This window comes from Dioscorea cayenensis, chromosome 7 (assembly GCF_009730915.1).
Source record: "Dioscorea cayenensis subsp. rotundata cultivar TDr96_F1 chromosome 7, TDr96_F1_v2_PseudoChromosome.rev07_lg8_w22 25.fasta, whole genome shotgun sequence".
Classification (NCBI taxonomy): Eukaryota; Viridiplantae; Streptophyta; class Magnoliopsida; order Dioscoreales; family Dioscoreaceae; genus Dioscorea; species Dioscorea cayenensis.
Genome location: NC_052477.1, coordinates 3,027,422 through 3,042,081, shown reverse-complemented (window position 1 = coordinate 3,042,081; position 14,660 = coordinate 3,027,422). Strand labels below are relative to the sequence as shown.

The window sequence follows — 14,660 nt, the reverse complement described above, 5'->3', positions numbered from 1 at the left end:
TAAAAGGGTTAGTTGATGGTTCATTTGTTTGATGTTAGGATGGCTCTTCTTCTTCTTCTTCTTCACTTTGGTGTGGAATGTGGGGTAATTTGGGTTAATTTGATGTTATGCCAAGTGCCAACCTTTTACGTCATACATTTGTGGAAGAGCATATGAGTAGTTTTTATAACAATATTTATAATATTTGAGTTCAGAACTTTTGTGACATTATCACTACGTCATTTTATGGCTGTAGAGGCAGACATGTAGAGGGGTTTTAAGAAAACCGGCTCTAATGGGGAGATTGAAAATTTCCAACATCTTTTCAAGCCGGTTTAACACAACCGGCTCAATAAGATAATAATAATAATAATAACTAAAGCACTCCACATCTCACTCCCCTCATTCCTTTCTCTCTCTCTCCGTGATTCATGGGTTCAACTCCGGCGTCATGTAAACCCTTCATTCACTTCCTAAATTCCAAATTTCTCCATAATTTTCACCATGAATCCATAGCTGATGAGTTTTCATTGCCTTGCAGGGGAAGCCAGCGAGCGATTGTTGGGAAATGACGCCATGGAGGTACGAATCGGAGAAGAAGAAGCCATGATCCAAGTTGAGAGATTGGAATGGCGATCGGAGACTGGAGAGGCGATCTTGAAATGAATCAGCTTGGAAATCCCCAAGGCCTCCATCGTTGGCATCATCGGCCCTAGCGGCAGCTATTAGTCCTCTTTTCTCCCCGCTCTTAACTGCCTCTAGGAACCCTCCACCGGTGCTGTGTTCTCGACGGCGATGACATCCGCCGCCTTGATGTTCTTTCCCTCCGCCGCCACCTTGATGTTCTTGCTCGACACATCCATCAACCTTCGCCTGGCCGACGCACCCCCAAAAACCCCACCAATGATCTTTGCCCACACTAGAATGATGATATCCATCAATTCAGGTACTAATCCACATCCCTAATAGCATCTCCATCCCCTTGCTATTTGGTTTTTTTTTTTTTTTTGAAAAAAACCAGAATCACTACTTTGGATTTTTTTTTTAATTTCTTATTTATTATTGATGGCATTTGGTTTCTAATGTTGTGGATGCGGGTGTTTTTGTGTGTTTTTGAGTTGATTTTTGAGTTTTTTTGGTTGAAATATGATTAATTTTGCTAGTAGAACGCTTGAATGACAATAAATGGTGAGTATGCAGGTCTTGTTTAGTGCATACAAATTTGAACACATTTGTTTATTCTTGTACTTATCATGTGCATTTAAATTGGTTGATGAAATGGTTAAGACAATAGAGAAAGTGTTAATATTTATATCGATAAGGAATGTGGAACAAGTGAAGTTATTGGAGTGAATATTTTGGTTAATTTTGATAAATCCACTGTTTGAGGTACTTATTCAATTTTATGCTTTCTGTAAGAATTGGATGATCATATAGATGCAAACTTTAGTTATATTGTATTATATTAACACTTTGAAATATTTCTTAAACTTGTTGGCCTTTGTTGGATTTTGAGTTTGTCTTTTTCACGTTTATGTTGGGAACTGCACAACATGTTGGATTTTGAGTTTGTTAAAAAAGAAACCTAGAAAAAAATGAGAGCATTAGTATTTTCAAACTGCTAAATGTTGGCAAACATATTTGTTAATCTATAAGAGCTTCCTTGTCTTTGAAATGTACAGTTGATCTTTGCATTAACTCCACCAGTCATTAATTGGTTTAGCTTGTCTATGTACAATTTTTTGTCCTTAATTGTTAGCTTTGTTGTCCTAGTTTCCTAGTATTTTTATTCAAGTGTCTAAGGGTTGTTCTTACTTCGTGGGAATTGATTCAATTTTTTTTTCAGGTTCACCCTTAAGTAGGGAAGTGGGAGAAATAGGAATAGTGACTGTGATGTCCAGTCTACTGAAATTATAGTATTTGCTTATTTTGTGAAGATTCGTGGTGTAGAGCTGAGATATTCTGCTGATTTGCCATGCATCAATTTTGGGAAACCAAAGCGCCCTACCTTTATTCTCATAGAGGTTGGTTGGTTTGTTTATTAGTAGCTTCCTATACTAGTAAAGTTTTCCATAATCTCTGCAGTCATGATTTTGCTGCTACCTTTCAGCTCTGCAGTTTGGTGTCATTTCTAGTCATGTTTTCCATATAGTGCAAATGGTTTAAGGTGAACTTCTCTGACTTGAACGTTGCTGTGCTTATAATTTATGCTTTTACATGTATGTTTTTGCCATCAATCATACATGTCATTTTTCCATCAATCATCATTGTCAGGTTGGCTAAATAAATTAATAAGAGGTTGATACTTCATAAGTTTGGGATTAATCTAAGCCATAAGTTTGGTTGTTAAGTTAGGAACTTTCATACCTACACTCCTGCAATCCTTATAATTAGAAGTACCAGCCCTGCAAGTCCACATATTTTTTAAATTTTTTTAATAAATACATAAGAATCAACTGGTGACAACAGCATGACTGAAAAATCACAAGTTGTTCAGTTATGGCAACCAACAAATGGTATTGTCATGTCTAATGAAACTGGTGACAACAACATGACTGAAGAATCAACTGGTTGTATAGCTTTGTCAAAGAATGAATTCCATGTTATGACTACCTCTAGGGGAAAGGTTTCTGTGTTCAACATGATGACCTTCAAGGTATATATATTAACCCCCTTTCACTCTTCTAATAATATTTTGGAAAGCCACTTTGTAATGTAATTTTGTTGTTTGCATGATTTTCACATTCTGATCCAAGTATGGGTTTTTGCTCAGCCGGAAAATTATAAAAATATGTTGGTGTTTAAGCACACTAAAGTTGAATATTGACCTTGGCTTTGAGAGATGTTGTATATGTCTCTCTTTATGAATGCCATACTGATACGCAGCTGTAAATCTATGTTCAAGTTTGTTTATGGGTGTATTCTTTCAATTAGGTCAACAATTTTGACTCTTGCAATTTTCAAATCATCATGCATTGTTTCACCTGAATGAGTAAGAGTCTGCAACATGCAGTGCTCAGAAGACCATCGATGATGGGCTTTGTGCAAAAACAGATATTCATCATATTAGAACTAAACAAACAGTTTTTCTGTCTCTCTGATTTGAATTTGTCATTTTAGTCTTGCTTCAGGTAATGACAGCTTTCATGGCACCACCCCCTGCGGCCACTTATTTGGCATTTCATCCTCAAGATAATAACATTATTGCAATTGGAACGGATGACTCTTCTATTCAAATTTATAATGTCCGAATTGATGAGGTAACTACAGCAGTCTTAATTGAGTATTGTGTGTATTCTTTCATTTGTGTATGTGTACATTTAACAATTCAATTCATTTAAGTAATTGGTAGGTCAGTCAGAAGTTTGATGGGGGCAATAAACTTATTCTGTGCCTTGTTTCTGAGCTCTTTTTTCCCTCCACTTTTGTTTACTGCATGCATGCAGGTTAAAACAAAACTAAAAGGTCACCAGAAGAAGATCACAGGACTTGTATTTTCCCAGATGATGAATGTGCTAGTCTCTTCAAGGGCAGATGCACAAGTATGCACTTCTAAAACCTGCCTTAATTACTTTGCTTTGGTTAATCTGATTTTTGGATATTTCTAAAGGCATCCTGCTATAGGATAACTGATATGATGTTATATTAAATGACTGATTAGAACATATTTTTACTTAGACAAGGTGAATATTTCTCTTGACTGGAGGCATACATTCTCCTGTTAATTTTTGGTGTCATTAGCCTTTCACTTCTGAATTGGTGAAATATCTTTTATTCATTTATTTATTTTGAGAGAGTTGTGCTTTTAGTTTCTTTCCTTTAAATAAAAGTTCAATAATTGAACAGTACCATGCATAGAATGCTTTGCTAAAGTTGGGTTTTCGAGCTATGTGAGTGTTCGCATTGGTTTTTAAATTTAATTTTGATGGGGATTAGGTATTAAATCTTGGTTCTTTTGATGAGATTTTGCAATGTAAGTGAATGTTCTAATAGATTTGTGGCAGAGATGGGATTTTTAGAGGTTTTTGTGGAAAAAGTAAAAAGATTCTTTGATTTTTAACTATGGACATTGTTCATGCTATGTTGTTCAATTGTTGGGATATTTGTTCATTATTTGATTTTTAGAGGTTTAGCATTTAATTGTTTTTTATTTGATTTTAATTAGAATTATAGTTTTTTATTTGATATTGTTTGTTTTTTTATGTAGTAGAATTCATGGTTAAAGATCGAAAGAGTCGAAGATTAAGAGGATGCATGAAGCTTTTTACTTTGTTTAGTTAAGCAAAAAAATATTTTGTAATAAAACTAGACAAATAGTGTAAAACTCTTTGCATTTTGTTATTAATCAAAATACCACTTGAGCTCATTACTTGTCTATGAAAGTCAATGAATTTAAATTTTGGATATTTTTGAATGTATTTAAAGATTTGTGTTTTTGATTTATAGGTTAAATAAATCTATTTATTATTAGTAAATAAATAAATTAACATACAGTTAACAAATGTAGAAGTGGTTATAACTGCCTCTAAAAGTTTGGGATAAAAAATTATTAGTTATAGAGGCGGTTATAACCGCCTCTAAAACTTTTAGGGAGGGATAAAAATTATTAACTATGGAAGCGGTTATAACCGTTTCTAAAACTATATTGGAAAGGTATAAGAAATCATGAGCTATAGAGGTGGTTATAACCGCCTCTAAAAACTATTTAAAAGAAATAAAAAATTATTAACTATAGAGGCGGTTATAACCGCCTCTAAAACCATTGTGGAGGAATAAAAAAAATTTAGCAATAGAGACGGTTATAACCACCTCTACACTTATTATTAAAAACCGCCTCAATAAAAAAAATTTACCCCAACGGTTGGTATAAACCGGCTCTAAAGTGTAGAGCCGGCTTGATACGAGACGGGTAAAAAAACCAACACTATAGCTATAGAGGCGGTTTAAACCGCCTCTATAGGGCTTGAAAACCACCTTTAAAACCTTCTTTTGGTGTAGTGTATTAACATGGCAAAATTAATATAGTTACATTTTTATACAAAACCTTTAGAAAATAATCATTTACACATCAGTCTAAAAGCTCTCAAAGAGAGAGAGAGAGAGGACCAAACAACGGTAATTACCAAAAACGTAGTCCATATCATAGGTGGGCACGGGCCGTCCGGAAAACCGGCCCGCCAGTTCAATGACCCGGCGGGCCGGTTCAATGACCCGTAACCGCCCGTCATCGTAGACGGGCCGGTTACGGGTTGGGGTTTTCCCAACCCGTGACCCGGCAGGTTGACCCGCCTGGTCAAAACCCGGTTTGGAACCAGGTTGGGCCCGGCGTGTCACGCCCCGACCCGCGGGCCCACGGGATGCGACAATCGCCGCAGCAATCCCGAGGAGGAATACCCCGCCACTCAACCCTCAGGATGCCGCAAGGCTAATCAACACACCTGGAATTCAACAATATACATATCGCGGATATAGAGCGAGAAAAAAACAATGTTACACAACGACAGTAACAACAACAACAACAACAACAACAACAATAGGGATCACGGGAATATAGAGGTTCACAAAAAAATACACGGGAAACACCCTAACAATAGTAGGAAATGGTAATACACGAGTTTAAGAGTATTTAAATACTAAACCATGCAACAAGGTTTTTTTACACACTAGTGGATCCATAGGTCTTATAACATGTTCCATGACAATAATAACATACATGAGCCCGAAGAAAATACAATAGGGGATAGAGCAGAAGCAAATGCCCGAGTCTGCTGCCACACAGTCACACCTACTACTTGCAGCAGGTGGGAGAAAGAAAGAGGGATGAGTAACTAAAAGTTACTCGGTGAGGGAGGTTAGCACAACCTTAGCGGAAAAAAATACACTGCAACAAAAAAAATAATAATAATGAATCATCAAAATAAATGCTTTACCAAAATAATACAAGTTTAGAAACATTAACATACATAATAGAAGTCTTTAAAAAGAAGTAAAACAACATAATAATACCAAGAAAACCCTTTTTACCCCAACTAGGGTTTACAACACAAAAATCATAAAACATGGTTTTGAAATAAACATAATACCCAACACTCACCCAACATAGCATGGTCTAGAAAAACTCTCTAAACTTTTCGCTAGTGGCCATGGCTGAGTTCGAGCCGCCAAGGTACTCATGCCCTTGACGTTGACCCATCGAGTTCACCGGTTGGTGACTCCGGCTACCGATGAATATCCGAGTCAGGGGCTCTACACTCCCACAGGCGGCCCTCGTAGTAATCAGCCGGTCAACACGCCACCTCAAAAGGCTGGCCGTGAAGACCGCCCTATCTGCGATGAGGATATCACCAAAACAATCACCACAATAAAAATACAACTCCACTCGGAGTACAATATACGGTCATAATCATAAATCAAGAATACCTCGGCCATTTGCACGAGAACAAGATAAACACATAAGCAAAGCCCAAACTTTTTAACACAAAAATAATTTGCAAGTCCCAACACAAGCAACAACATGGAAATCCTTTTTCCTCTCAACAATTCAAAATTTGTTCCAAGCCTAACATTTCACAGAAACAAAGGTTTCCACAACAATTCTCAAGTTTTATACTAAATAAAGATTTCACGAACTCATGAATATGTATATTAATCACAATTCCCACGATAACAATTCAAATGCCAAACGAGACATCCAAGATTTTTCTCAAGTAATAACTATCATTCACCAAAAATACCAAACAAGTATAAATCAATAAAAACTTACTTAAAAACATGATATGCATATATATATATATATATATATATATATATATATATATATATATATATATATATATAGCTATTGGCATTCTTCTAATAAAAGCTATGCTAAATAATTCCACTCACGAGAAAAAGGAAATTTGTCTTCCTCGCAAGCTACTCCTCGGCTAAGCCTTTGCCTCCATCCAAGACTTCTTCTCCTTGCCAAAGCATGACAAATCACAACAAAAAAATTAGCAAAAAAAGCGAAACAAACAAGAAAACCCCAAGTTTCTAACAAACAACCCTAATTCGATCCTAGGGTTGGCTCAAAACTAGGTTTAAAGGTTCCCAATGAGTTTCTAGGGGTTTTTAGCTTCAATCTAATCCAAAAGAAATAAAAAGAAACAACTAAAGATTGTCGGTGCTACAAGTAACCTCGGAATTGCTACGATAGAAACCGACCTTAAAACTAAGATTTTTCTCCAAATTTACAATACCAATTCAAGAAATTTCACCACAAGCATCCTCAAACATGAACAACAAATCAATGGCTTCAATTTAAGCCTACAAACATGCAAATCCATGGAGAAAATCTAGGTTTTTAAAAAACTAAAACAAGGAAAATACAAGAATAAATACGGTATGAAACTATAAATCCAAGCTTACCAAGTTCAAGAGTGAGGAAGGAAGGAAGAGGACAAGAATCTCGCCGGAAAAGAATTTAGGAAGAGGGAAGGGTTCGGCCAAGTAGGGAAGAAGAAGGAGAAGAAAAGAAGAAGATAGGTTTTAGGGAAAAATCGTGCTTTGCTACGAGGAGCAGGGTTGCTACGATGAACGGATCGCTATCAAACCCGAGCTTCTACGATGAATGATCGCTACTGAATCGATCCCGCTCATGTAACCGGTTTGCTAAAAAAATCGATCTGGGTGAAAAATCTATAGCAATGGGCTAAAGCAATCTATAGTAAACCCTGGTTATAACACGGCGGGCCGGGCCAAACCCGGTTCCAAACCGGGTTAATGTTATTGTTTGTTTTTTAATACCAAGTACATATTGGTCATAGGATTTGAACCCATGATCTTGAACTTGGATAGCAAAAACCCAACTACTTGAGCTACAATTTGTTTTGAATATTTATTGGAAAGAATTATATATACATAGATGTAGGATATGAATCAAAATATTTTACATATATATTTAGTTTATAAAAAATTAAGAAACCATATAATAAATTAAAAAATTATGCAAATCAATTAGTAAAATATCAAAGTATCAAACAATAAATTTTCATAAATATTTTTTTAAAAAATAATTATTTTGTTAATCTTCTTTTGGCTCATAAGCACCAAATCCCTACATATGCACTCTTAAATTCTCTTAAATAGCGCACTCTTATTTGCCACATATATATTAGATTATTTTATTTCAATTTATAAAATAAAAAATAAAATTACAAAAATTTGTTTTTAAATTATGTATATCAATTTATAAAAAAATATATTAGTAAAAAACAATATCTTTAAATAATGGTTCACACCATATTATTTTGATTTGTAACTTTTTTTTCAATGACAACATGATAAGCACAATAATAACCCTATTGTTAGAGACCAAAGTAAAATCTAGAGCCAACCCTAATTATAATAAATAAATAAGTTGATAATAACTTCAATTTAAAATAAGAATACTACTTGATATACACATTTTGTTACACTTAAAAGAGTGTGCTAATAATTTAATTTGATAGATAAATAAATTAAAAATGTAGCTTTTTTTTATCCTTTTTTAAAATTATTTTGATATATCTTAAAATTTTTTAAGTTATTATAAATTATTTTAAATTTTTTGTTGTTTGGGATTAAATTTTAAAAATATTTTGCAACTTATTTATATTTATTTATATTTTATACTAAAACAAGAAAAATTTGTTGGTCAATTGGTTAATGTTATTTTCTCATGCGAGCGGCGGGGTCAAACGGGCTTGGCCCTGACCCGGCGGGCCTGCCGGGTCAACCCGGCCCGGCGGGTCTCCTCTGTAGCACCGGCCGGTTCCGTGTCCGGCTTCTAGTGAACCGGACCCGACGGGTCGGGCCCGTGCCCACCTCTAGTCCATATATATGAAAGCATAAAGAAGGGCATTATACATGCAAATGTACACATATGTAAAGTTAATATATACTTGGGTATTATACATGCTAATTGTTAAAAACAAATCAAAACCTTTGATAATATATTAATATCTAGATAATGGTATAAAAATCTAGACAAACCATATCAAAGACGTACATAGATGTAAAATTAATACTTAAATACACCTGTCTTTCATCTTACATAAGCTAAGATTCAAACTCGCCTTCTCGTCAAAAAACAAGAACACTCTGTGCAAAAAAATCCCGCCAATAAAACTAGAGATGGTTGATAAATAGACAAATGGTTTTTTTTAAAAAAAAGACTTCATTGATTTTGCCCTTCCTGATCTACTAAAAAAGTAGCTTCCTATGCAAAATGTTTAGCATGCTTGTGGCCTTTGTGCCAAGAGCTCCATTGCCAAATCTACACTCTTTCAGAATAAATGCAATGAAGCACAGTAAGTTGTAAAAGCAAGTCAGTGAACTTTTGAAAGGGACATGTTACCAAAGTTTTCTAATTCCATGTGTTGTATCTGAATTATTGACACTAAACAAGGATGGCAATTGGCAACATGCTTTTGGGCCATTGGTATTGGTCTCAATGTGAAAGCATATGGTACAAAAATTTTATTACCTAAATTTTGATATTGAGTTCTCAATTATTGTTTGTAGGCTTGCAGATCAAACTCCATGCCATCAAGTGAAAGTGCATGACTGAATATTCAATTCCTGGTTCTATGCAAACCTGACTAATATGTGCTTATCGTATTTGTAACAAAAAAAAAAAAAAATCTAAAGACCGACAAAAGATTTAAAAGATATTATAAGAAAAAAAAAATAATTCAAAATAAAAAAAAAGTGATTATTAAAATTTCAACATATTAATGTTATGGTCATTATCTTAGTATTTTCAAGAATCTTGTCCCAAATATCTTCTTAATTCTCCCAAAAAAGAAGATGAGTTCTCTTATAAAAATTTGGATGAATGCATGAATTACTCTTTATTTGTAGGGCAGAGTCTGTTGGGTGTGAACGGCATCATAAACCTCCATGTAAATAAATAAATCTTTTTACAATGACGTATACAACAACCTTCATCTAGCTCATTCAGTTTACAATGAAGTTTTGACTGGCCGTAAAACAACTTTGGTCCCTAACACATTAATATACAATACATACACACTCCAACTATAATTCAACATAATCGATGTCCTCATATTCACCAACAGGGCAACAATCACAACGCAATCTCTTGATCGAATAATTATTATCCTTAATGTTGCAGTTCTTTGCTTGTTTAAAGTATGTGCATACTATTTAAGTTGGAACAACACATTCAGGGACTACCAGCATCAGCAATCTGAATTATCAGTGGGCAGACTTTGTTCATTTCGCAACGATGAAAGATCATATGAAGTTCTCTCATTACTTCTCAGCTTGATTTGCCTTTGCAAAACGGCCTTTGATTCGCACCCTGCTATCTGCCCGAACCTTCCGTGATTCATATCGTATGAGTTTATCATATCTGTATTTCAATGTAGAAATCAAAGCAATATATCAGAAATGTCCCTTCTTTTTCACAGTTTAATATATAATAGGTTCACAATGAAAAAACTCAAAATGGAAAGGTGCTGGGCATCATGAATACATTTTGATTATTTGAAATCATATCAAGTTATCTTCCTAACAAATGGACCTAAGTGTCCAAAAAAAAAAAAGATTCATTAAAATTTGTATAATCATAAATCTACTAGGACGACCATTTCAATGTAGGGCGAACTCACCCCTGATTAATTTCAGAATTGAAAAACCGATAACATACCTTCGTGCTTTTCTCTTTTCCTTGTACCGGGAAAGAACAGAGTCACGATCAGGCAAGGCCAGATCATAACCACTTCTCTTTGGCAATGACAAAATTTTGTCTTTGATTATTGCATCCCCTGACTCACCACCTCCACCACCACCATCACCACTACCACTGACCTGGTTTGCACTTGCATCAATATCTCCAGCCTCTTCAGTTTTTGTATGGTTTGCAATTAAGGAGCTTCCAGTAAATTGTTCAAATGGAAAGGCTACTGTATGGGTTAGGTCATGGTTGTCACTATGGTCCCATTGGAAAAAATTAACCTGCAAGCAAGAAAATCCGACCAAAACATCACTCACTTCTTCCTTGGGCAAAAGACTGTAAAGTTCAGTCATGCACAAGTATTAAGCTGAAATATCAAAAAATGTGGACCAATAACAATAAAAGAAAATTAAGTATCTACATATCATGTTCCCCTCTTCATCCACAGAACTTTCATAATTTTAAATAGACCTCACCTTGAATGCATTCTCATAAATTATGCAAGCAATTTCCTGCCTGAGCGCAGATATGAGTGATCAATCTGCTTATTTTCATTGGTGTTCAAATTAAAAAATAAACACAATCCCAAACCCACAAAAAAAGTTTATAATGAAAAATAAACAATGCAAGTGTTCTCAATATAGCACTATGTTTTTCCGTTGGTGGCATTCCTCTTTTTATGTTGGTTATGTTGGTAAAAAAAAACCATAGTGCTACTTTAATGTTTTAAAACATAGAGCTATGAAATATATATATATATATATAAATATATATATTGATAGAATTGTTACCAACTTTAGATCCTATATTTGTATAGAAAAAACTCTCAAAATTAAGCTATCACAGTAATAATTCTGTTATAAATGACTAGGAAAGCATCAGAAATATCGGAAGTTTGAACTCCTCGAGGGCTTTGTTAGGATGAAAATCAAAAGAATTGTTAATGGTAACAAATGAAAGACGCAAAAATAATTTATAATTTGGATATAGCAATTATTTATTCACAAAGAAAATGTCAAACTGTTCATATCAAGGCTAGTACAACAAAGTGGGTCTAACCTCATAAGTAGGCACATTAAAGCATGTGGTATCCTGATTCAAGTTAAATTCCATGTTCCCCTCTTGAAGAATTTGTTCTTGCTCCATAGGTATGAATTCTACAGCTGATTCCTGCTGCCAGCAATCAGTAGCCACATAGGATTCAGATTTCATTAGTTCACGAAGTTGCCGCAGTATCTCTTCTCTATGCTTCCCACAGGCTGCCTTTCGATTCTGACACAGAGGAAACAACTAATTACTCAAATTGTTCCTCCCATGGTCTTACATCACCGAAGGATTAAAAACAAAAAAAAAACAAAAATGTAGCAGAGAAGATGATGAATATAAATGAAGCCAAACAAAAGCTATCAAAATCCCCTTGGTCTTTAGGGCAGCCCAGTGTACAGCCCTAGCATTAACATGGTTCTAGGAAAGGTTAAATTTACATAACCATTGACCCTACATGCATAGACTTTTTGTCGACCTCAAGACCATGGGGATTTTGTGCGTGTGCTTAATAATGATATATATGAGATAAAATTAAAAGCTTTTCAATGTGAATCTAAATTTGACAATCAATTACACTTTCCAGAAACATTCCTGCAACTTGAGAACTTTAACAAAGGTTTTTTTTTTTTAATTTTTATAAAGATAAGTTATTGCATTTTAGTTCTTGTATATATTGAAATAGAAAATGATTTGTAACTCACACAGAATTATTTCTATTTATTTGCTAATCCTCAGAGAAATACAGTAAGACAAATATTAATTTCAGAGTTAGCTCACAAATAAAATAAAAAGAGCAGCTGCAATTCATCTGCTTACATCAACAAGCATAAGAAAAAAAAAAAATCAATAAATAAATATTACCAAAGATAAATCATACTAAATCTAATAAACACATGAGAAAGAACAACAAAGAACAAGCACAATAAAAAATGATATATAGAATTTATGAATCATGCTTTACAAGTTGGATTAATCAAGCTAAGAACACCTCCATTCATTTGATTAATATCCAAGCAACAATAAAAACAATACCTTTATCAATCAAAAGCAAAGGATACCTTGTTGAGAGGGGCAAATCCCAGAGCTTGAAACCCATGGCAAGAAGTCGTAGGAACAATGTAATCCTCCAAGCTAAGTATCGGCTGCGCCTCCCAAACCCACCCATCCTCCCCAAAACCCTCATCCCCTCCCCCACCAATCTCCTTCCCATCCCCACCCACACCAAGAACATCCACCAGCTCCACCGCTGTCGGACATCCAGAGAACGGCTCAACAGGACGGCGATCATGCTGCTGCGCGGCATCCTGATGAGCATCGAAATCGCAGTTAGGGCAGAGCATGGAGTTGTGGGAAGCACAGAGGATGGTGGCCCGCGCGGTGCGGCAGGTGTCGCAGAGGAGCGCACGGGAGTGCCGGGACGACACGGTGTTGGCGGCGTGGACGTGGCGATCGCAGGCTAGGCAAAGCCGAGCAGAATCCGCCCGGCAGTGCACCAACGCCGGCGCCTCACCGCAGAACTCACAAGCGCCACCACTCCCAGCCTCCTTCTCCGCCACCGTCGTTTCCGTCGCCGTCTCCGTCGCCGTTGCCGTCGCCGCCTCCTCTCCCATCGTCTTCTTCGATCGAGTGGTCGTCAATGGAGCTTCGTCTTCTGATGAAGGACTTTGAATGAAGGTGCTATCGAGAGAGGGAACGGGTAAGCTGCTCATCATGACCGTTAATTTGCCTCGAGATAAGCGTAAAAATCAGAGATTTTGATTTGGGTTGTGATCTTGAGGCAGTGTAAACGGATGAGATTGATTAGAGTTGCTCGAAAACCCAGAAACATCTCAGCGAGAACGAAGTGGAAAACGACCCCGAGAAACGAAAACGTGCGGTAAATGATTCATCGGATGGAGCGAGAAACGGGAAACGGGAAATGGGAAATGGGAAACGGAACTTTGTAACTTGGGAAACAAGTCACTTGCCATAAATGAAAAGGAGGTTGTATGAGTAATGAGCTTTATTTATTCATTCATGTGACGCGTATTTATTATTTTTATATAAAAAAAACATCTTTATCAAAGTAAATTTTTATTTTTTTTTCTTTAGAAATATTTTTTTTATTTAATTTACGTCCGGTGTTATTATCTAATTGTCACTTTTAATTATATCACATGCATTACAAAAATTAATTATTTTATTAAAGTATCACCTAGTTTTTAAAATTACTTTTTACTTTGTTACATACCATATTTAAGTTTACGCTCTCTGCATTCTTAAATGCACTATTGTACTCTCTCTTTCAGTAATTGATATGAGATAGTGCAGTAAATATAATACATGTTTATCTTCTAGAAAAATATTCACTCTTTTCGTAATTTTTAAAATATGAAAAAAATTAAATATGAAAAATTTAGATTCATGTCCGCCAAAATTTGTTTTGGAAATCAAAAAGACCGAAAATGTATGTTTTCAATCAAAAATAAATTAAAATATATATACCCCTCCTATTATAATTATTAAAATATGAAAATATTCAATTTGAAAATTTGTATATTCATTCCCACCAAACTTTAATTTAAAAATTAAAAATCAAAGACATATTTTCAATCAAAAAAATATTCCATCTTTTCCATAATTTTTAAAATGTGAAAAAAAAATTCCATTTGAATTTGAACATTTATTCTCACCCAAAAAAAAACAATAATAAGCAAAGGATATTGGTAATGTGATTCATAAAAAAAACAAAAATTTATTTTTTTATGAAAAACAAAAGAGCAACCTACTTATAGTTGGAGTCACCTTTGGCTTAATTATGATATGTATTTTGAAGGAGTAATGCATTTAATTCTTTCATCATAATTCAAGAAAATAGTGGTAAAAGAACTTGGGGGAAAAATGATTAACATTCTCTCAGGTTTTTAAAGTGATA

The 14,660-nt window shown here is 34.9% G+C and overlaps 2 protein-coding genes across 2 annotated transcripts; one reads left to right on the top strand and one right to left on the bottom strand.

The window, feature by feature from the left end:
* Window positions 1–364: 364 nt before the first annotated feature.
* Window positions 365–4,323, top strand: LOC120265866 (protein TOPLESS-RELATED PROTEIN 2-like). Its single transcript, XM_039273834.1, has 5 exons — window positions 365–432; window positions 521–925; window positions 3,100–3,239; window positions 3,426–3,521; window positions 4,187–4,323. The coding sequence occupies exons 2-5, from the start codon at window positions 775–777 to the stop codon at window positions 4,187–4,189; spliced, it is 390 nt and encodes a 129-aa protein (XP_039129768.1). The 5' UTR covers window positions 365–432; window positions 521–774; the 3' UTR covers window positions 4,190–4,323.
* Window positions 4,324–9,877: 5,554 nt separating this feature from the next.
* LOC120265788 (zinc finger protein CONSTANS-LIKE 13-like) lies at window positions 9,878–13,548 on the bottom strand. The gene is made up of 4 exons (XM_039273754.1): window positions 12,805–13,548; window positions 11,759–11,971; window positions 10,673–10,980; window positions 9,878–10,375 (listed from the first exon to the last, which is right to left on the bottom strand). Exons 1-4 carry the CDS (start codon window positions 13,456–13,458, stop codon window positions 10,276–10,278), a joined length of 1,275 nt encoding a protein of 424 aa, XP_039129688.1. The 5' UTR covers window positions 13,459–13,548; the 3' UTR covers window positions 9,878–10,275.
* Window positions 13,549–14,660: the final 1,112 nt, after the last annotated feature.

Bases quoted from the DNA above. Each gene is read 5' to 3' on its own strand.
- LOC120265866 (XM_039273834.1), top strand. From the start codon at position 775: ATGACATCCGCCGCCTTGATGTTCTTTCCCTCCGCCGCCACCTTGATG. The intron at 926-3,099 runs GTACTAATCCAC...TTGTCATTTTAG, and splicing joins GATGATATCCATCAATTCAG to TCTTGCTTCAGGTAATGACA. The intron at 3,240-3,425 runs GTAACTACAGCA...GCATGCATGCAG, and splicing joins ATAATGTCCGAATTGATGAG to GTTAAAACAAAACTAAAAGG.
- LOC120265788 (XM_039273754.1), bottom strand. From the start codon at position 13,458: ATGATGAGCAGCTTACCCGTTCCCTCTCTCGATAGCACCTTCATTCAA. The intron at 11,972-12,804 runs GTATCCTTTGCT...CCTCTGTGTCAG, and splicing joins GATTTGCCCCTCTCAACAAG to AATCGAAAGGCAGCCTGTGG. The intron at 10,376-10,672 runs GTATGTTATCGG...ATTGAAATACAG, and splicing joins GAAAAGAGAAAAGCACGAAG to ATATGATAAACTCATACGAT.